Raw genomic sequence first — 21,007 nt, forward strand, 5'->3', positions numbered from 1 at the left:
AAGGCGTTTGCCTTGCATGCAGCCAACCTGGGACAAACCTGGGTTCAATGCCCAGCATCCCATATGGTCTCCTGAGTCTGCCAGGAGCAATTTCTTTTTGTTTTGTCTTTTTGTTTATTTTTTTGTTTTGGTTTTGGTTTTTCGGGCCACACCCATTTGATGCCTCAGGGTTACTCCTGGCTAAGCGCTCAGAAATTGGCCCCTGGCTTGGGGGGACCATATAGGGACGCCAGGGGATCAAACCGTGGTCCTTCCTTGGCTAGCGCTTGCAAGGCAGACACCTTACCTCTAGCGCCACCTCGCCAGCCCCTGCCAGGAGCAATTTCTGAGCACAGAGCCAGGAGTAACCCGAGTACAGCCTGGTGTGGCCAAAAACAAACAAACAAAAACAAAAGGATGGAAGGGAAAAGGAAGAAAAAGAGGGAAGGGAGGGAAGGGAGAAAGAAGGGATGAAAAGGAAAGGAAGTAGGAAAGAAGAGAGGGAGGAAAGGAGTGAACAAAGGAATGAAAGAAGAAAGGAAAGAAGAAATAATGGAAGGAAGAAGGGAAGGGGAGGGAGGAAAAAGGATGAGAGGAAGAAAGGAGAGGGAAAGGGAGGGAAGGAGGAAAGAAGGAAGGAAGGAAGGAAGGAAGGAAGGAAGGAAGGAAGGAAGGAAGGAAGGAAGGAGGGAGGGAAGGAAGGAAGGAAGGAAGGAAGGAAGGAAGGAAGGAAGGAAGGAAGGAAGGAAGGAAGGGAAGGGAAGGGAAGGGTCAAGGAGGTGGAGGGAAGGGGAGACTGCACAGGGAGCCCTCAGGTGTAGCCCCAAGTCACCCACACCAGCAGTGCTTGCCATCCCAGCCCCCGAGCCATCCCACATTCCCTCAGTCATCCCCCTGCCTCCTCCCGACATGAGCTCAGACTCCAGATGCTACCATGTCCCTGTGGCCATTCGCCACATCGATGCCTCCCAAGTGCCCGCCACTACCATCTGTCCAGCCACCGTCCACAGAGACCCGGCTGGTACCCTAGAGACCCGTGTGGACATGGAGACCCACACAGCCACTGTGCTGAGAAACCAGAGGGCCAGGCAGGCGCCCCCCAAGGGTCTGTGTGCCCCATGGCATCCAGACGGTGCCCCACGGGACCCGGACCCCCTGGCCTGAGCTCCACCACCTTGCGGGGCCGGGCGGTTACAGCCGTTCTGGCATGCCCCACTCCTGACAAGTTCGTCATAATTAAATCGTGGGGACATTTTCAAAGTGCCCCGGCGAGGTAAGAGTTTACATCCATTAGCTCCTTCCTTCTCTGGAGATCAGAGACCCGATTTCCTCAGGGGCCATGCGACTGGGCAGCCTTTCTCACTGAGCCTCGACCCAGGCTGCAGTCATGGACTTCAGAGCACTGCAGAAGAGGTTCAGAGATGGGGTGTGGAGAGGGAAGGGCAGCGTACCCCAAAGGAAGCCTCTAAGTGCACACAGCAGGCTCACTGGACCCTGACTCCCCGACTCACTAGTGCAAGCTCAGAGAGAGAGTCTGGCGGGGTAAGTCCTGGCCTTCTACGCACCTGACTTGGATTTGACCCCCGGCACCCCTGGTGGGTCCCCCCATCATGACCTGCCAAGGAGTGAGCACTGGAGCACAGCCAGGTGTGGACCCCAAAACTAAACTATGGTTTTACATCCTCAATTCATCACAGAGCTTGGTGGTACAAAAGATAGCTCTAGGGCCCGGAGAGATAGCACAGCAGCGTTGCCTTGCAAGCAGCCGATCCAGGACCAAAGGTGGTTGGTTCGAATCCCGGTTGTCCCATTTGGTCCCCCGTGCCTGCCAGAAGCTATTTCTGAGCAGATAGCCAGGAGTAACCCCTGAGCACCGCCGGTGTGGCACAAAAACCAAAAAAAAAAAAAAAAAAAAAAAAAAGATAGCTCTAGTTAGGCCTTCTAGATGCTTCTAGGGCCTAGCAAGAAGAAAAGCAAGTGGGTGCTTAGAGTCCAGAGACAAGCACTCAGAAATGAGCAGAGAACTCCAGCTGTTGGTGAGGAGATTGAACCCCTCCTCATTGAGGAGGGGTGAAGAGTGAGAAGGGGTTGGGGGGTGTAAGATACTAAATGACCTTAGAGACCATACTCCAGGGCGAGGATCTGGGAGAGAACCACTGCTCCCCCTCTGCCCAAGTACACAACAGCAGTGGCCAGGGCTTTGAGTCCCTCTGTCCCTACAGAAAGCCCCACCCTCCAGGAGATGAGGGGGCTAGCTCTCTGACAAGTAGCCCTAGAGTCTCCTGATTCATCCAGCCTCGATGGTCCCAGCCAGAAGGGTGCTGTTTTCACCCCAGCAGGAATATGGCTACCAGACAGGAGGGCCATGAGGGGCTCCACATTGGCTTAAATATAGAGGGGGAAAAGTGAAAAAGGGTGTGTGCTGAGGTTCTCAGAGAAAGGAGGTCTACAGAGACCCATAATCAGACTTCCTCTTCTACCATTTACCCCATTCACCCAGTCACACATTCACCCATTCATCCCCCATCAACTCACAAAACCATCATCCATTGTCTACCATCCACCCATTATCCCCTCATCCATCCATCCACTGTTGAATGGTGGGTTGTGTGTTCCACAATCCCCAGAGAGGGAAAGGGATTCCCATGCCCCCTATCTGGGCATGATAAGAGACGTAGGTCCAGCAGCAATTCCGAAACAGAAAATAATCCACACACAATTGGGAAGGTAGAGCAGGCCAGAAACTCACTGCAAGCTTGTTTACCCACAAGTCAGTTGCTCCACCACGTGGAACCACAGCCAAGATGGCAGCTCCTCCTCCAGGCTACCTGAGTAGCCTTTATTGGGATAAACAAAGCCCACCCCCAAGGGGAGGGAAAAAGCCAAAGGAACCAATTGAGAGACATCTAATTAGAAGGCAATATGTGAACCGATCAAAAGGCCTTTACCAATAACCCACATCTATCCACTCATCCATCCACGCACCCTACCCACTATCCACCCACAATCTACCCATTCATCCACCCATCTATCCACCCATTCACCCACTATCCACACCATCATTCACCCACAATCCAACCATCCATCCACCCATTCACCCACCATCCACCCATCCATCCACCATCATATCACCCATCACCCCCCATCCAAGTCAACTCATCCCATCTCCCCTCTCTTCCACAGCCAAGCCATGCATCCACTACCCAATCAACCACCCTTCTGTCCATCCACCGACATGCTCTGATCCTCTTAGGGCAGGAGGGTCCAGGGGGGATGTCAGGTCCCAGGGCTGTGCTTTTAGTGAAGCCCTGACCTTCCTTGTGAGGTCTGAAGGGGGGCAAAAGAGTCTTTATGTGTTCACAACACCAAAAACAACATCCAGAGTCTCTCTCCTTCCCTCCTTCCTTCATTTCTTCTCCCTCCCTTCCTTCATTTCTTCCTCCCTCCCTTCCTTCACTACTTCCTCCCTCCCTCCCTCCCTTCCTTCCTTTCCTTCCTTTCTTCCTTCCTTCCTCCCTCCTTTTGAGCCTGCCAAGCACAACACTCCGGCAGCTGCCAAGATTCTCTCACTTGCTTTGTTTACCAAAGCCTAAGATAGAGCCTGGTATACCCATGCTGGAAGGAGTGTGGGGAGAAAGCAGGGAAACACCCTACAGGATACCTGCTCCCTATTGCTCTGAGCACCCACATATAGTTCAGACACAGGAGCCCCACTTCCGATGAGGATCCCGTTTTTTCCATTTATTTACATGCAAATAATCCTACCCTCTGCTCCAGAATTTCAGATGAAACGTGGCTGAGCAACACTTGGGGGGAAAATTAATAATTCATCCTAATGACTGAGGGCACCCCGTCATCAGCCCAAAGACACCCCTCCCAGGACCACCCTGTCTCTGGCTGCAGAGTCAGGAGTGGTGGGAATCAGGCCTGTAATCAACTTACAGCCCATACTAGCCTCGGCCCCGTGCCCTGCCTTCGCTGGGGCGCTAATCCGTTTCTCCAGGTTCGTGCAGCAAACGGAAACAGAGATATTTTTTTTCCTTTCCCATAACGGATAGAGATTTTCCACACTCCGGGAGAACTAACTCACTTAGGCCCCGGGGCTGTCGTGTTTGATTTCTTCTCAAGAAGAACAGAGCTGCAGAAACCGAGCGATTTGCAGACAAATGCTACAGTGTCACTGGGGAAGAGAAAGCCAGAAAAAGCAGGCAAAAGGCTATGGCCAGGTGGGAGCCGATCACCAGGCCGGGGCAACCCTCTTTTTACGGTTGCTGTGTTTTGCCAAGTCTGGGGGTGGAAAGTGGGGGGAGAGATAGCTCCTGGGCCCAGAGCAAGGTGGGTAAAATCAGGGCAGAGAGGCTGGAGCAGCAGTGACAGGAGGCAGAGCGCAGGCCTTGTATGCAGCTGGTCTGGGTTCTGTGTATTTCCTCTTAGGGGGGGAAATGGGGCCAGGCAGAGTAGGGGGAGCAGAGCCCAAGTTCAAGGGCTCCTCCAGCCTCCCCTGTCCCCCCTGTGGCTGTCTAGGTGGGGTTTCCCTCTCTCTGTGGCCCCCAGTCCCTGGCTGATGCAGAGAAGGGGGTACTTGTCTCAATCACAAAGACAGCCCTTGTCCGCTGAGTATCTTCCTGCATTCCTGTGCTTCTAGAAAGGGAAAAACCGTGACCCAGGGGTGCAGAGAGGCTAGGTTCCCCTGGATGAACAGATGGTAAAGCCAAGTTCCAATTTGGTTGTAATTTTTGGTTGTTGGTTTGGTTTAGTTTGGGTTTGGCTCCCAAGAAGCCACGCCTGGCAGTGCTCAGGAGTTACTCCTGGCTCCGAGATAGGAATCACTCCTGGTGTTGGCACTCAGGGGACCCTATGGGATGCTGGATCGAACCCGAGTCAGCCACACACAAGGCCATTGTCCTTGGAAATGTAAAAACTACTATGCCTCTAATGTGTTTAAGGAGTTACGTAAGTTTTATGGCTTTAGATTGCCTTGTGTGCTGTTAAGAAATATTATAATGTGTTACAATCTGGGGACTTGAGGGACAATAGTAATTGTACATGGATTCTGTTTTATTTATCTTCACGTTCTTTGGCTGAAAGTTCAAAGTTAAGATATCAGCAAGGGGACTTCTTCTTGAGAATTATGTTATGGCTGATTGTCCTTCCACTGTAACTTTACCTTGTCCTCTTTCTTTGCATCTTTTGTTCTCATAATACAAAATAAAAAAATTAAAAAAAAAAATAAAAAGGCCATTGTTCCTACTTGCTGTGCTATCATTCCAGACCCCTTTACTTAGGGAAATATAACCCAGTGGTGCTCAGGGACTTACTCCTGGCTCTGCAATACTTTCTCTTAGCAGTGCTCAGGGGTCCCTATGGGATGGCGAGGATCAAACTCAGGTGGGCCATGTGCAGGCCAATGCTCTCCCCACTGTGTGCTCTCTGCCCCACCCCCAAAGTATATTGTATACCACTGCTCCCAGGGGAACAACAATGTGGCTGGACACGACAACACAAAACTGGAAACAGACATGAGAGGCCAGAGAAACAGCCCCAAGGTCTTTGTACTCAAGAGACATCAGAAATGGGCATGATCTGGCTTCCCTCTTTCTCTCGCTTAATGAGAGATTGTGTCCCAGCTGCTGTCCCCCACCTAGAGCAAGGCCAAGGCCAAGCTCAAGCCAACGAGATAAAAGTGGAAGTATCAAGTAGGGCTGGCAGGTAAGTTGCTTTCTCCCAACCGTTTTACTCCCTGAAAGGCAGCTGTGATGGCTTGAGCTTCAGCAACTCCCTTGGGCCAAAGAGACAAAAGCTCTGCTTCCATGCAAAGTGGTGAGAAAAAAAAAGAAAAAGAAAAAGAAAAACAGAAAGTAGGACCCCTGGGAGCTCAGGGACAGACTTTCCCCCCTGCAAACTATCTACGTTGCTTGTACAGAGAACTCCCCAATTCAGTCGATCTCTCTCAGGGTGTCAGTTCCCCCCAGTCAAATCGAATCCTAGGCAGAGGGACAGGAAATATCGGCATCCCTACTAGCTGTAGGTGTCTGGTTGCCAGGGAGACCAGGGGAACACACAGCTTTCCAAAGCACAAGCCCACTCAGAGAGGCCTGATAAATCGGAGACATACCCTCCCCCAGCCCACCTGCCTGTCCCTGGCAAATCCCCCAAAGGCAGGAACCAGCAGCCTGGGCGGTTCGAGTCACCCCCACAACCCTGGGCCCCAAAGCCTCGCAGGGGTGCCCACTGCTCTGTCCCCTCCAAATTCCTGCCGCTCTGCAAGGTCAAGGCCTTGAGGTAGAAAGGTAAGATAGGAAGGAAGGTGCTTGTCTGGCAAACAACGGTTAGTAGCATCACTGTGCCCAGTATGATTAGACTTTTTTCTGGGGGCCACACCCTGTGACTCTCAGGGCCTACTTACTCCTGAGTCTGAGCTCAGAAATCGCTCCTGGCTCACGGGACCAAATAGGATGCCGGGGATCGAACCCAGGTCTGTCCTGGGTCAGCCGCATGCAATGCAAATGCCCTACTGATGCGCCATCGCTCCGGTCCCAGTGTGGTCAGACTTAAGCCCTGTGGCTCCCAAGCCCGGCAATGGCCGCTGCTTACCAGAGAAGTGAATCTCAGAACATGCCATTCCAGGAAGGGCATCAGGGAACACTCGAAGAAGCGACACTTCTGAAAGGCCAGGGGCGACCAAGGGTGGGACAGAAAGGTCATTAAGTCTGGGGACAGTCCCTGGAGGTAGCTCAGGGAACTGGGGTGCAGCTATACACAGAACCCCTAAATTCTGCCCGAACACTTGGAATTCCCAAGACCACAGAGAGCAGAATCCCAAGCACCGCTGGGAGTGGCCCCCAAATGAAAAGCCCCTGTGTTTGGAAACCAGCTCAAAAGATTCTCACCATCTGTCTCAACTGGGTACAGTATCTACCTGTCTGATGGTGGGACATCCAAGGTGATCCCCAGAAGGCCCCGACATGCCCCCCCCCAGGATTGAGTAGTGATTTTGAAGGAGTTGTTGCCTGTATACATGGGGGGCTCTGTCCTCTGTGGGTGCAGCAGCCACAGGTAGTGGGGACCACTATGGGGGGGGAGGGAAAGATAGAAAAAAGGGAGGGAGGAAAGGGAGGGAGGGAGGGAGAGAAGGAGGGAGGGAGGGAAGAAGGAAGGAAGGAAGGAAGGAAGGAAGGGAGGGAGGGAGGGAGGGAGGGAGGGAGGGAGGGAGGGAGGGAGGAGAACCTGGTCCCATCTCTGGTGTGGCCTAAGGAAAGGTACAGGAGGCAGGGTGGGTGGCAGGCCAGGAGGGTGCAGATGTCTGTGGGGTAGGGGCAGAGGGACACAGAAATTGGTGAAGGGGCTCCCCGGGGTCCCTGCTGCGTGGGTTCTTCCGCCCTTCGAGTCCTGCTCCTCTGCATCGTGGCGAGAGGAAATATAGATCATTTCCTCCCCCGCAGTTAGAATGACATCGGAATTCTGAAGCATGAAATTGAAAAGAAAAAAAATTCGACAATAACAGCAATCAGCACCACTGCCGTCATCACTGGGTTTTTCCTTTCTCCTCTCGTCCCCTCTAGTGCACGGCTGGACCCCCTCACCTCCTGCCCAGTCCAGGTCAAGCGTGGGGGACCCCCGTAAGGAGGGCCCAGCCCTCAGCTTGCTGAGTCATGCTGTGAGGAGGGAGGAAGGCCAAGGTGCAGCTCTGAGACCCCAGGGACCCCAGTCCTCCAAGTCAGGCTGGTCTCCCAGGAAAAGTCCATATCTGCTAGTGGCAAGCCATGGTCATCCACACAAATGTCTTCCCATTGGAAAATGACCCTTGTAGACATTTAACTAAAATCCTCAGGGGTCAGAGAGATAACACAGAGGTGTACCCTTACGTGGCTGAGGTCCGAGCTATAGAGAAGACAGTGGGGAGGGCGTTTGCCTTGTATATGGCCAACCAGAGTTCAACCCCCAGCATCCCATGTGGTTCCCCCCAAGTCCCTTCAGGAGTGATCCCTGACCTTAAAGGTGTGAGTCAGGGGCTGATGCAATAGCACAGCTGTAGGGCATCTGCCTTGCATGCGACCAACCCAGGAGGAACCCTAGTTGGATCTCCGGCATCCCATATGATACCCCATGCTTGCCAGGAGCAATTTCTGAGTTCAGAGCCAAGAATAACCCCTGAACACCAAAGGATGTGGCCCCAAAACCAAAATAAATAATAATTTTTAAAAAGGTGGGAGTCAGCCCTAAACACAGTCAGGTATGGCCCCCCAAACCAAAATAAATAAATACAAAGCAGTGGCATGGTATGTGCCTGACTGTAGTTCAATCCCAGGCAGCACCCCCAAATGGTTCCCCCGATCACTAGGAGTGATCCTGAGTGTACAGCAAGACTAAGCCTGGAGCACCACCAGGTGTGACCTCCAAAATGAAGGTAGAAAGGAAAGTCAGGGGCCCGGAGAGATAGCACAGCGGCGTTTGCCTTGCAAGCAGCTCATTAAGGACCAAACGTGATTGGTTCAAATCCCGGTGTCCCATATGGTCCCCTGTGCCTTCCAGGAGCTATTTCTGAGCAGACAGCCAGGAGTAACCCCTGAGCACTGCCGGGTGTGGCCCAAAAACCAAAAGAAAAAAGAAAAAAAAAAAGAAAGGAAAGTCAACTGAATGCCTGGGGGGCAGGGAGATGACAGTAGCTTCTTGGCAAGGTGAGGCCTTGAGTTTAATCCCTAACGCCAACCACATGTGCCTAAGGAGACCCTACCACCACCAGCTCTGCTGTCTGAGCAGGGGTGAGAAGGTATGACTGGATATAAGTGTGCATGACTGGGGGTGAGTGGGCATAAAAAAGCAAGAGAGTGCAAGAGTGGGCATGGCTGGGTCTGAGAAGATATGAGGAGGCATAAGTTGGCATGACTAGTTATAAACGGGCACAACCGGGTGTAAGCATGAGCATTGTGAGAAAAGGGCCTCCCACCCCCCCCCCAGAGGCCCCACAATGCCACAGTACGTGCCACCAACAAGAGCTCACACTGGGAATCCCACTGGGCAGACGGTGCCAGCAAAAGTGGTTGCTGGGGTGACAATTTCCTAGCGCAAAGGGGTGGCACAGGTCAGACCCAGCAAAGCACAATGAAAGGAGCCACCAGATGGGCAGAAACACTCACATGTCGTGGAAGCAAATGCCCAGGAAAGGGCCCAGGCCGAGTGAGAAAACTGCCATGTATATGTGTGAGCCGAGTATGTAACCTGCTGTGTCAACATGAACCAAGCATGTGACCTGGTTTGTATACATGTGACCTGCATGTGTGAGCTCCACATGCAATCTGGCCTGTACACACAAGAGCTAAGCATGCAACCTGATACATAATGTGTGGGCCCAGTATGAAACCTGACTGCACACATGGGAGCCGTGTGACACAGCACACACCAGCAGCACTGAGTGTGAGTGTGACTCCGTCAGCACATGAATATACTTGGGTGACCCTTGTGTCATTCCTACATTGGGGATCCAGGGGTTCAGCATCTCACAGACGTAAGCAGCAGCAGAGGTGGAACCAGGAGCCCTGAGACTTCCAGAATCTAAGAGGAGGAACTTTACTCTGGACAAAGACCTAGAGATTTCTGGGAGATCCATCTCAGCCGCTGGCAGAGCCTTCCCAAAGTCCAGCCCGGTCCATATCCCAGCAGCCACCTGGACTCTCAGCCTCCGAGAGAAGTGGGGTTCAGAGGGACAGTGGACCAGCTCACAACTTGCCTGCACACCCCATTCAATTGCATCCTTCTGACCCCCTTTCTGAGTCTGGCCCAGACCTCCCTCAACTGTCTGCTTTATGCAGGTACCCTAGGGGTCCCCACTTTCACAAAGTTGAATAGAGGAGAAGCAGGAGAAAGTAGGACCCAGGGTTCATGAGGGGACTGCCGGGAAGGGGGCACAAAGCTGTGAATTCACCCCTGTCCAGCTCTACATAAAACACCAGAACCAGAGCCAATGGGATCCCCAAAATCTGGAGAAAGTGAACCCCAATACCACTAACCAATTCAAGAAGAAGGAAGGAAAAGGGGGGGCGACAGTTCCACAGCTGCTCATCCGCCCAGCGCTGTACCCTGTCATGGATGCAAAAAGCCCTTTTCAAAGATCCAGCTAAAATCACCTCCCTACAGCCCTTCTCCCCATTATTCCGCAGAGAACAGGAATCCTGTGGTGCCGCCTGAACCCCAAGCACTCATCAGAAAGCGGCGCTGGCGTCTGTGCAGGGAATCAGCATCTACCACTCGCTCGTGCACAAAAGCAGGCCCTGCGAAGGAAAATGAAGCCTTGGACAAGAGGCTTCCTGGGGATCAGACAATAGTGAGCAGATTGCCTGGCCCAGCCAGGACAAGAGCTGACATTCTGATTGGGACCCTGGTTCTCGCCTGTGTGCCCCGGCTCGGCCTCATCCCACCCAGAGCTGATACTCAGAGACAGAAGCAGCCTCAGGGAGCTGCCATCTTGCCCAAAAAAGCCAAAGAGGGGAACATTTCAGGGGCTCCCTTGAGGGCCCCAGGCTCTCCAAATCCATCGGAGTGTGTCTGAGATGGACAGTGGGTGTCAGATGGAAAGTGATTCAACTCAGAGGGGCCGGTGCTCACTAAAGGGGAACAGGAGAGTTTAAACACATGCGCGCGCACACACACACACACACACACACACACACACACACACACACCACCACCACCACCATACCACACCATACACACACACAAACACCACATACGGCTCAAGAGATAGCACAGTGGGGAGGGCATTTCTCTTGCATGTGGCTGGCTGATCCAGGTTTGATCTCCAGCATCACATATGCCCCCCCCCCTGAGCCTGCCATGAGTGATTTCTGAGCGTAGTCAGGAGTAACCCCTGAGTACTGCTGGGTGTGAAGAAAAGAGAAAAGAAAAGAAAAGAAAAGAAAAGAAAAGAAAAGAAAAGAAAAGAAAAGAAATAAAAAGAAAGGGGGAGGGAGGGAGGAAGAAAGAAAGGAAGGAAGGAAGGAAGGAAAGAAAGAAAGAAAGAAAGAAAGAAAGAAAGAAAGAAAGAGAGAGAGAGAAAGAAAGAAAGAAAGAAAGAAAGAAAGAAAGAAAGAAAGAAAGAAAGAAAGAAAGAAAGAAAGAAAGAAAGAAAGAAAGAGAGAGAGAAAGAGAGAGAGAAAGAGAGAAAGAGAAAGGAAGGAAGGAAGAAAGAAAGAAAGAAAGAAAGAAAGAAAGAAAGAAAGAAAGAAAGAAAGAAAGAAAGAAAGAAAGAAAGAAAGAAAGAAAGAAAGAAAGAAAGAAAGAGAGAGAGAGAGAGAGAGAGAGAAAGGAAAGGAAGGAGGGAGGGAGGGAGGAAGGAAGGAAGGAAGGAAGGAAGGAAGGAAGGAAGGAAGGAAGGAAGGAAGGAAGGAAGGAAGGAAGGAAGGAAGGAAGGAAGGAAGGAAGGAAGCAAGCAAGCAAGCAAGCAAGCAAGCACACACAGGTGCCAGAACACAGCAGGAAAGGCATTTGCCTTGCACATACCCAACCCAGGTTCAGTCCCCAGCATCCCAAAAGGTCCCCCAAGTACAACCAGGAGTGATTCCTGAGTGTAATGCCTAGGAATAAGCCCAGAGCTCCACCGGCTGTGAGTCAAAAAAAACAACAAAACACTGCACTGAAACAGGGCTAGGGAACTTGATAAGAGGGAAGGCAATTAAATGTCTTGTGTGTAGCTGTAGTATCTATCTCTAATTCAAATTCTCCATGCCAATGATTGAGTGGCCCCCAAACAAACCCGCAAGCCCACCACAGAAACATTCACAAGAGTCTTCCAACAAAGAAGATAAATAGTGGGCTGGAACAATGTATGGCAGGGAGGGCATTTGTCTTGCAAGCAGTCAACCCAAGTTCAATTCCTAGCATCCCATAGGGTCCCTTTGAGACCCATCAGGAATGATTCCTGAGCAGAGTCAGGAGTAACCCCTGAACACCACTGGGTAAGACCCAAAACAAAACAAAACAAAAGATAAATATAAACTTTTTTTTGGACGGCCACACCTGGCAGTTCTGGGGGACAGGGATCCTTCCTCCCTCCCAGGCAATGCTGGACACAGAACCCAGAGCCTGACATGTGAGAAACAAGTTCTGTACCAGTGAGCTTGCCCCAACCCTCATAAGACATGTGCAAACTTGTGCTGTAACTTGTCCTTTCAATGTCTGGACCCAAGAAGCCCCTAAGGAACCTTCCAGGTTCCCCGTCCTCTGTCCTCAGCAGTGGTCACTGAGCTTCTGAGCTGCCCTCGGTCACTGGGCTAACAGACAAACAGTGACCACTGGCCTCACCCTCTCCCAAGCAGTGCTCGGTTCAGGGTCTAAGGTGGCTCCTCTCTTCGGGCACACAAATGGTCTGTCCCTGGAGCCCGATGGGATGGACGGGGACTCGATGGCCTGGGATGCAGTGGTGGGTCCCCAGCCTGGTCTGCTGCCTGTAGGAGCCTCTCCCTAACGTGGGGTAAGAAACACCCCAGCCAGCCTCACCCTAAAAATCACACTGGACAATCTGCAGACAGAGTTGGCAGAGACTTGTCCAAGAACTGGTAAGAACGTGATCATTTCAACTCTAAAGTCTCGTTCTAAGAATCTATGAGAAGTGATGATGCTTTTTTTTTCTTTTTTGTGTATTTTGGCATTTTGGTGGGGTTTTTTGTTGTTGTTTTGTTTTGTTTTTTTATTTGTTTGGGGGCCACACCCTGTGGTGCTCAGGGTTATTCCTGGCTTTGCACTCAGAAATCACCACTGGCTGGCTTGGGGGACCATACAGGATGCCAGAAATCAAACCCAGGTCCCTCCTGGGTCAGTTGCATGCAAGGCAAATGCCCTACCGCTGTGCTATCACTCCAGCCCCTCTAGATCCTATGGGATGCTGAGAATCAAACCCAGGTCAGACCCATGGAAGACAAGCACCCTCCCTACTATACTACCATTAAATAAATGCTTCTCTCTCTCTCTTTTGTTTTTGTTTATGGGCCACACCCAGAGGCATTCAGGGTTACTCCTAGCTCTGCGCTCAGAAACCACTCCTGGCAGCCTTGGGGGACCATACAGGGTACAGGGAATCAACCCCAGGTCCAGCTAGTCAAAGGCTCTACCACTATGCTATCTCTCAGGTCCCAACTCCCTTTTTTTTTTTTAAGGGTAACAATCCTCCCCATTAAATTCATGCCTCCAGCAAAAACTCCAGACCAAAGACAACAGATAAGTGCTGAAAAAGACAGACATGATTCCCAGGGGACCTGGAGAGAGTTCAGGAGTCACAAGTCACAAGAATCTGACCAATGCAGAGTAAGAGGCACTGCAATAGACACAGACACACACACAAAAACACACTCACACACACACACACACACACACACACACACACACACACACACACACACGCTAAGGAGAGGACAGCCCAGGAAAGTCAGCAGGAGCCACTGAAAGACATGAGGATTCCATTTGAGGGCATCCCAGGGAGCAAGCCATGTCTTGGCACTCCATGTGTCAGAGGATGTCCCGTAACCCACCCACGACCATCATGGCTCATGGGCACTGAGACCACAAAAGCAAAACTGGTGGTGACTCTCAACCCCATCTGCAAGTGGCCCCTTGCCCTTCCTTCACAGGACTGCATGCACTGCATCCCTGAGTGCCCTTGGGGAGGGCAGGTCTCTGAGTTTTCTGTATTTTGGTTTTGGTGTTTTGGGCCACACTGGGTAGTGCTGGGGGGGGGGGGGTGATCCTCCTTGTTCTGTGCTCAGGGAGCACTCTTGGTAGGCTCAGAGGACACTATGAAAAGCCAGGAATTGAACCTGTGTCAGCCGTGTGGAAGCAAATCACCCTCCTCCCTGTGCTATCGCTCCAATCCAGGTCCCTGAGTTCTTGAACCTTTGTTTCAGGAAGCTTCTAGAAGAATTTTGAATATCGGGGCTGGAGAGATAGTAAAGCAGGTATCAATCTTGAAATGGAGAATGGGAGATTTGATCCCCAGCACTGCTTCTATCCCTCAAACCACGCCAGGCATGATCCCAGATTACAGAGCCAGGAGTCAGTCCTAAGTACCACCAGGTGTGGCATCCCCCACATTCCCCCCAAAAAACATTTATTTTTGTCTTGGAGCTGGAAGACAGTTGCTTGCTAACTAGAGAACATTAGCTCAACTCCCAGACCTGCCTTAAACCATGCAATCCATGACTCCCCTCCAAACTCAGCATCCCATTTCTGGGCACAAAGCAGCCGGGCAGGGCCTATACAATCAGTACCACTAAGGGGGTGACCCCGGTCAAGGAGAGGTCTGAGTCCCCTTCCCAGTCCTGTGTGACATGCAAAAAACCCCTGCAGGACTACTGGACCGTGGAAGCATTGCCACCAACCATGTCACAACCACCACCACCACCACAGCAGAGCAAGGGTGGGTCGAGCAAATATGAACCATTAGGGAAAGCTCCTATTTCCGGCCTTAAGAGCTACCAAAGATGCTGTTTCCAGCCCCCAGGCTGTGACTTCCATACACAAGATGGCAGCGCCCATGAAGTACTTTCCTACAAAATCAAAGAGGTTGATTCGTGATGTTGCCCCCCCACCCCGGAACCCATTGAATGTACGTCAGCTCTCGTGAACTTTTCTGCTCATGGGTTATGGTCTACACTCAAAAAAATGCAGGAGCTGGCAGAGAGACTCTCAGAAAGCTCAAGAGTAGGCCGGATAGGACCATGTTGCCCTGCCAGTACTGCAATACCAGCCTAAACACTGGGCCCTTGGGCCTATAAAGGCTGACCAGGGAACTCCAAAAATGGATTTCAGAGCCTCCCCCAGAATATCACTTAGGAGATCCTCCCTTTACCCAAAATTGTATGATCTGCATCAAGAATCCAGAAAGGAGGGCAAAGAGATAGCACAACAGGGAGGGTATTTGCTTTGCATGTGGTAGACCCAGTTCGATCCCTGACATCCTATAGAATCTCTACAATTTGCTAGGTGTAATTTTTGAGTGCAGAGCCAGAAAGGTCAAAGAACAGTAGTATGAACAAACCTGTTAAGCACAGTGTTTAAATAAAGTAATTAAAAAAGAAATGTTGGGGCCAGAGTGATAGCACAGTGAGTAGGGTATTTGTTGTGTATGCAGCCAATCCAGGTTCAATCTCCGCCACCCACAAGCCTACCAGGAATAATTTCTGAGCATAGAGCCAGTAGTAACCCCTGAGTGCCACTGGGTGTGGCCCAAAAAAGCCAAACAAAAAAGAGTTCAGAAATGTCTAGTCTTCTCCTGGATGTTTCTGATTCCATTTCCCCACACGTGAGATCCGAATGGAGCTTAGTACTTAGAACTAGAAAGTCTATTATTAATTTTGCTAGCACCCCTCTTGCAATATAAGCCGCAGTACACATTTCCACCTAATTCATTTCAATTCCCCCGTGAGCTTAGAGTTCTTATCGCCTAAATGAAACGCCCCAGACTGAGTTACTACGACATCTATTTGTGGCGGAAAAATGCCTGCAAATAGCACAAAATATAGCACCCAGCTTTATCATTCTGAGAGTAAGTATTCGGAGAAGTGCTGTGGGTAAAATCAGAGCAATTGGATGGTGATTTCTGTCTCTTCTTCAAGGTACACAAAGAGAAAAACATGCCGGCATGAAGAAGACACAACAACTAATGGATAGTTCCTCCTTATTGTTATTCTGTCCTGGGAACTCAATACCGGACCCCATTGGACCCTTCAAGTCTCTCTGTGCTGATGTAAGTCAGTCTACAGCCAGACAGAGTCCTGACCATGAGGGGCTCATACCCAGTTAGTAAGGTTCCTCTCCCTCACCTGCACCCCAATATAGCTACAATCTCCCATTTGCACATGGAGTCTGCACTCCTCACAAATGGGCCGGGTGAAGGAACCAGGCCAGGAAGAGTGGAGGTCACAGGAAGTTTATGCTTGGGAAAAGAAAACCAAACCAGCGGTGGCACAAGCAGTAGGACATTTGCTTTGCATGCAGCTGACCTAGGATGGACCACAGTTTGATCCCCCAGTGTCCCATATGGTCCCCCAAGCCAGGAGTGATTTCTGAGCACACAAGCAGGAGTAAACCCTGAGCATCACCGGGTGTAGACCCCCAAAAAATGAAAACCAAACCAGAAGCTAAGGGACTGCCAATGGGTTCTGTGTCCACATCTCTGTCTTGTGAGCCCCTGAAGAAACCTGTAAGCAAGCACAGGGTCCAGCTCCAGGGGGCTGAGTTCAAGCACCCAGGAGGTGGTTCAAGCCCCAGGTCACGGGAAAGAAATGAAGAACAGGAAAAGCAGAACCACGTTATGGCACAGCAAGGGAGGGTGCTTGCCTTGCACGCAGCCAACCCAGGTTTGATCCCGACATCTCATAGGATCCCACCGAGGAGTGCAGAGCCCTGAGCATCGCCAAATGTGGCCCAGGAACAAACCAAGCAAGAATAAAACAAGCGGGGCCGGAGAGATAGCATGGAGGTAAGGCGTTTGCCTCTCATGCAGGAGGTCATCGGTTCGAATCCCGGCGTCCCATATATGGTCCTCCCGTGCCTGCCAGGAGCAATTTCTGAGCCTGGAGCCAGGAATAACCCCTGAGCACTGCCGGGTGTGACCCAAAAACCACAAAAAAAAAAAAAAAAAAAAAAAAAAGAATAAAACAAGCAACCAGAATTTATCAACCAAGAGGATGGAAAGAGGGACCAGAGAGATGGTATGGAGGTGGGGCGTTTGCATTGCATGCAGAAGGATGGTGGTTTGAATCCCGGCATCCCATATGGTCCCCTGTGCCTGCCAGGAGCGATTTCTGAGCATGGAGCCAGGACTAACCCCTGAGTACAGCCAGGTGTGACCCAAAAACAAACAAACAAACAAAAACAAAAACAAAAAAGTAGATGATGGGAAGTTGACAGGGTGGGCGTAGTGGGGTCCACACACCCCTGGGACAAGTCTGGGCCTGGCCAGGAGAATTCGGGACTAATAAGCCTCTGTCTCTAACCCCCAGACTGCAGGAAGTTGGGCGGGGGGGGGGGGGTGTGAGGGGGTGAGGGGGCATGTCTGGGAACTATGGTACAAGCCAAACAGCGCCTGGAGCAAACCCACCTCAATTCTGAAAGTGGGGTCGTCGATTGGTCAGAGGGCTCAAGTCTGTACCCAGTAACTACAGTGAGGAGATAAAAGGGAACATGAAAGAGGAAAAGACGTTAAAAGGACAAGAAACTAGCGCTGAAACTGTTATTTAGATCCTAGCGCTGAAACTGTTATTTAGATCCTAGTTGGAATAAAATACTTCTCCAAGACCCCATGGAAAGAATTCTAGGAGAAGATCATTTCACTGAAGAGGTGGGTCAAATGTACAAGCTCAAACGAGGGAGCATCTTTGCTTCTATAAAATAGTCCAAGCTCCTGAGAAAACTGGGGAAAGCCACATGGAACCAGAATGACAAAATCTCAATGCCAACGAAGGCACCTAGAGACGGCATGGCAGTGGGTTGACTTTTTTTTTTTTTTTTTTGGATTTTGGGTCACACCCGGCATCGCTCAGGGGTTACTCCTGGCTCCATGCTCAGAAATCACTCCTGGCAGGCTCAGGGGACCATATGGGATTCCAGGATTCGAGTCAATGACCTTCTGCATGAAAGGCATCCATGCTATCTCTCTGGCCCCAGGTTGACTTTTTTAGATGTTCAAAATTGTCCTGGAGATGAAGCTAAAGTGATAGCACAGCAGGCAGGGCATATGCCTTGCATGCAGCTGACCCAGGTTCAATCTCCGGCATCCCATATGGTTCACATAGCACTGCCAGGAAAGACCCCTGAGCACAAAGCCAAGAATAACCCGACTACCATCTAGTATAGCCCAAATAACAACAACAACAATGTCCAGGAACCAGAGGAATAGTCTAGGGGGTAGGAAGCTGCTGCTTTGCAGGTGATCGCCCATGTTCGATCCCCAGAGCCCTTTAAGGGTCCCCAAACCCCACCAGAGTCCTGAGCACTGCCACTGCAACAAAAGGTCCTTTAGAGGGCAGAATGACAGTCCAGCTCCTCCACCAAGTTCCAGAAGAAAATAATGACCCAATACTTCCCGAGCAGCCTGATCCTAGCTGATCCCTCTGTGGTCTTCTCAGAAATTAGGGGGCAGAGGCTAGAGAGGAAGCACAGCAGGGAGGACATTTGCCTTACACGCAACCAACCCAAGTTTGATTCCGGACATCACATATTGTTCCCGAGGCTGCCAGAAAAGATTACTGAACATGGAGTGAGGAGTGCCACCCATGTGCCCCCCCAAAAAAAAGAAATTAGGGGGGCAGATTCCCCTTTCTGTATGAACTACATACAACATCCCAGCACCACCCCTTACACCCTCCAACAGAAACAGCCCAGCTCCCCAATTTAACCTTATCAAACTGCCAAGCCACCAACTTTGTTTTCGATCTATAAATCCTGGACACCTCAATATCTTATAGTAGTGTCAGCCCAGTTGGATGACAGGAAATCTGATGTGAAAGTTCCCCAGAAATCTCCCAAGCTCAGCGAGCCTCAGCAGTAAAACAGAAGGCTCAACTATCACCAACCACGGCCCAGGAACTCCTCAGACACTGACTCTAGTAGCACCATAGAGAGATGGAACAATCATTTTAAATGGGCCCCTGTTGATCTAAGTTGTGATCGTTCCATTTGCCCTGTGCTGTCGCAAACAATAGGAAGTCAGTTTATTTGTGCCTGCATGGAGGCAGGCTAGGGTGTTGGATGGAAGATTGGGGAGACTGGGGAAGGGAGGGTCACACTGGTAGAGGATTGGGGTTCCATTCAATGTTCCTTGGAATACCCGAAACAACTAGTTGTACTATGAACAACTTGGTAAATATAATAAAATATAATAAAAAAAATTAGGGGGGAAGTCTTTAGAGGAGGAAGAGGAGGCAGGAAAGAGATTCAATTTGGCTAACTCTACTGAATATGCACAGGGGAGACTTTGCAGGGCCCACGCTCAAAATCATCTCATTTTATGAGTCCCTGAGAGCGACCCATGAGGCTCCTTCTCTCTATAAAGAGCCCCCGAGGCCCAGATGTGCTAGAAAATAAACAGAGCCTATGCCAAGGGGGAGTCAGTAGTGCTAAGGGACCACGAGGCTGGAAAGGCAGAGGGGTTCAAAGAACACCATCCCAGAGGACATTCCTCATACACACACAAGCATGCACACACACACTACTCACCCCTGCAGCAAAGCCCAGGCTTCCATCTAAGATCCGCCTCTGGAAAGGAAAACAAGATGTTTGAGTCTCTAAGGGATAAAGAGGGGACAAGAGGGATCAACCAGGCCCGGCCCAAGAGAGCTCGGGTACCGGAACCTGCAAAACTGGAGCACACAGGCTCCTGAGAGGGGAAACATTGGTGCAAAACTGTCCATCCATCTCCCCCATCCCCATCACTGTACTCCTGCGCAGCCTTCTTACTCGGCTCTTCCTGGGAATGATAAACCTTCTAGAAGCTTCTAAAGAGTGAACAGGGGAAAGGCACACTGGCCTTGCAAACAGTTGAGCTTAGTTTAATCTTCAGCACCACATATGATCCCAAGCTGATAATAGCCCCCAACATGGTCCAATGTAATCCAATGACACCCCCCCCAAATTTTTTTTCTGAAAACCTTGGTGACCAAGCAATAGCACAGCAGTAGGGTATTTGCCTTGCACTCTGCCAACCTGAGACGGGCCTGGGTTCAATCCCTGGTATCCCATATGGTCCCCTGAGCCTGCCAGGAGTGATTTCTGAGCACAGAACCAGAAATAATCCCTGAACGCCGCTGGGTGTGACCGAAAAACCAAAAAAAAAAGTTTTTTTTTTCTAAAAACCTCTGGAGAGATTTTGGAGGAGAGCAAGCCCAAGTGAGAGAGGAGCATGGAGGGTTCAACCAGACTTGCAAAACTCCGCTGAAAGGTCCCCATGACCACAGGTGCCCCCGCACCTAGCCTCGTACTTCTCAACTAGCAAGCTTGGCCTCCTCCACACTCAGGCCTGAATCTCAGTGTAGATAGAACACTGGGCAGTGAGCACTTACCCGTCCACTAGAGAAGACGAAGACGAGTGCGGAGCCAGCCGCAGTCATGGCCCAGGTGAAGAAGGTTCCCAGCAGGGCCTGGGATACGGGGCTGGCGCCAGCGAGCATGGTGGATCTGGCTGTGTGAGGAATGAAGGGTCAGGGGAGCTGTACATGGCCTCATCCCGGAGAGTGTCCCTTCCCCCACCACCCCTCAAAAGCAGGGATGGGGCCTAGGAGACCACCACACAGTGCCCCAACTTCCACCTCTGCTTCATCTGCTTATCAATGACCTCAGAGGGAGGTGGGGGCAAGGAAGCATACCCCCAAGAGTCCATTGCAAAGTCCTTCCAAAAGGGGTCAGAACCATAGTATAGCAGAGAGGGTGCTTGCCTTGCACGTGGCCAGCCCAGGTTCGATTGAGGAATTCCATAGGGTCCCCAGAATCCCCTGGGAGTGATTCCTGAGCACAAAATGAGGAAAAAGCCCACCCTGAGCACTGCCAAGTATGACACACACACACACACACACACACACACACACACAAAATACATCTTTCCACAGACTCAAAGAATGTGAATTATTGAACTCAGAGGATCAGAGTGGAGAGAAATGTCCACAGTCTGCAGCTTCATGCCCTGATCCGATCTGTCCTCCTTGATTCTGGGAGTCTCGGGCCCACATTGTACTCTACTATACCCCAATGCAGGGACATACCTGGGCTCCTCTCTTAAGACACCTTCCAAATCTACAACAGCTCCCATGGGGACCAAAGACCTACCGGTCCCTCACCCTACCTTTACCCAGCATCCCCATCTTCTCAACCCTGTGTTTATGTGGGCCCCAGATCACCAGATCCTCCAAATTTTCCATTCTAGCCCTGAGACCTGCCTGAGGGTCTTGTCACCCCCCCACCTGCAGCAACCACCCATCTTTAGGGACCCCCCATCTCCAGTGACCCCTCATCTGCAGTGACCCCCACATCTAGAGTGACCTTGCTT

At 51.0% G+C, this 21,007-nt stretch overlaps 1 protein-coding gene across 1 annotated transcript in view; it reads right to left on the reverse strand.

Moving 5' to 3' along the window:
- SLC39A11 (solute carrier family 39 member 11) overlaps positions 1-21,007 on the reverse strand; it is a 175,559-nt gene that overhangs the window by 151,546 nt on the left and 3,006 nt on the right. The window contains 2 exon segments of the mRNA XM_049769690.1: positions 19,186-19,224; positions 20,028-20,146. Of these exon segments, the coding sequence (XP_049625647.1) occupies positions 19,186-19,224; positions 20,028-20,135 (147 nt within the window). The 5' untranslated portion in view covers positions 20,136-20,146.

The sequence above is a fragment of the Suncus etruscus genome, chromosome 1 (genome assembly GCF_024139225.1).
Source record: "Suncus etruscus isolate mSunEtr1 chromosome 1, mSunEtr1.pri.cur, whole genome shotgun sequence".
Taxonomy (NCBI): Eukaryota; Metazoa; Chordata; class Mammalia; order Eulipotyphla; family Soricidae; genus Suncus; species Suncus etruscus.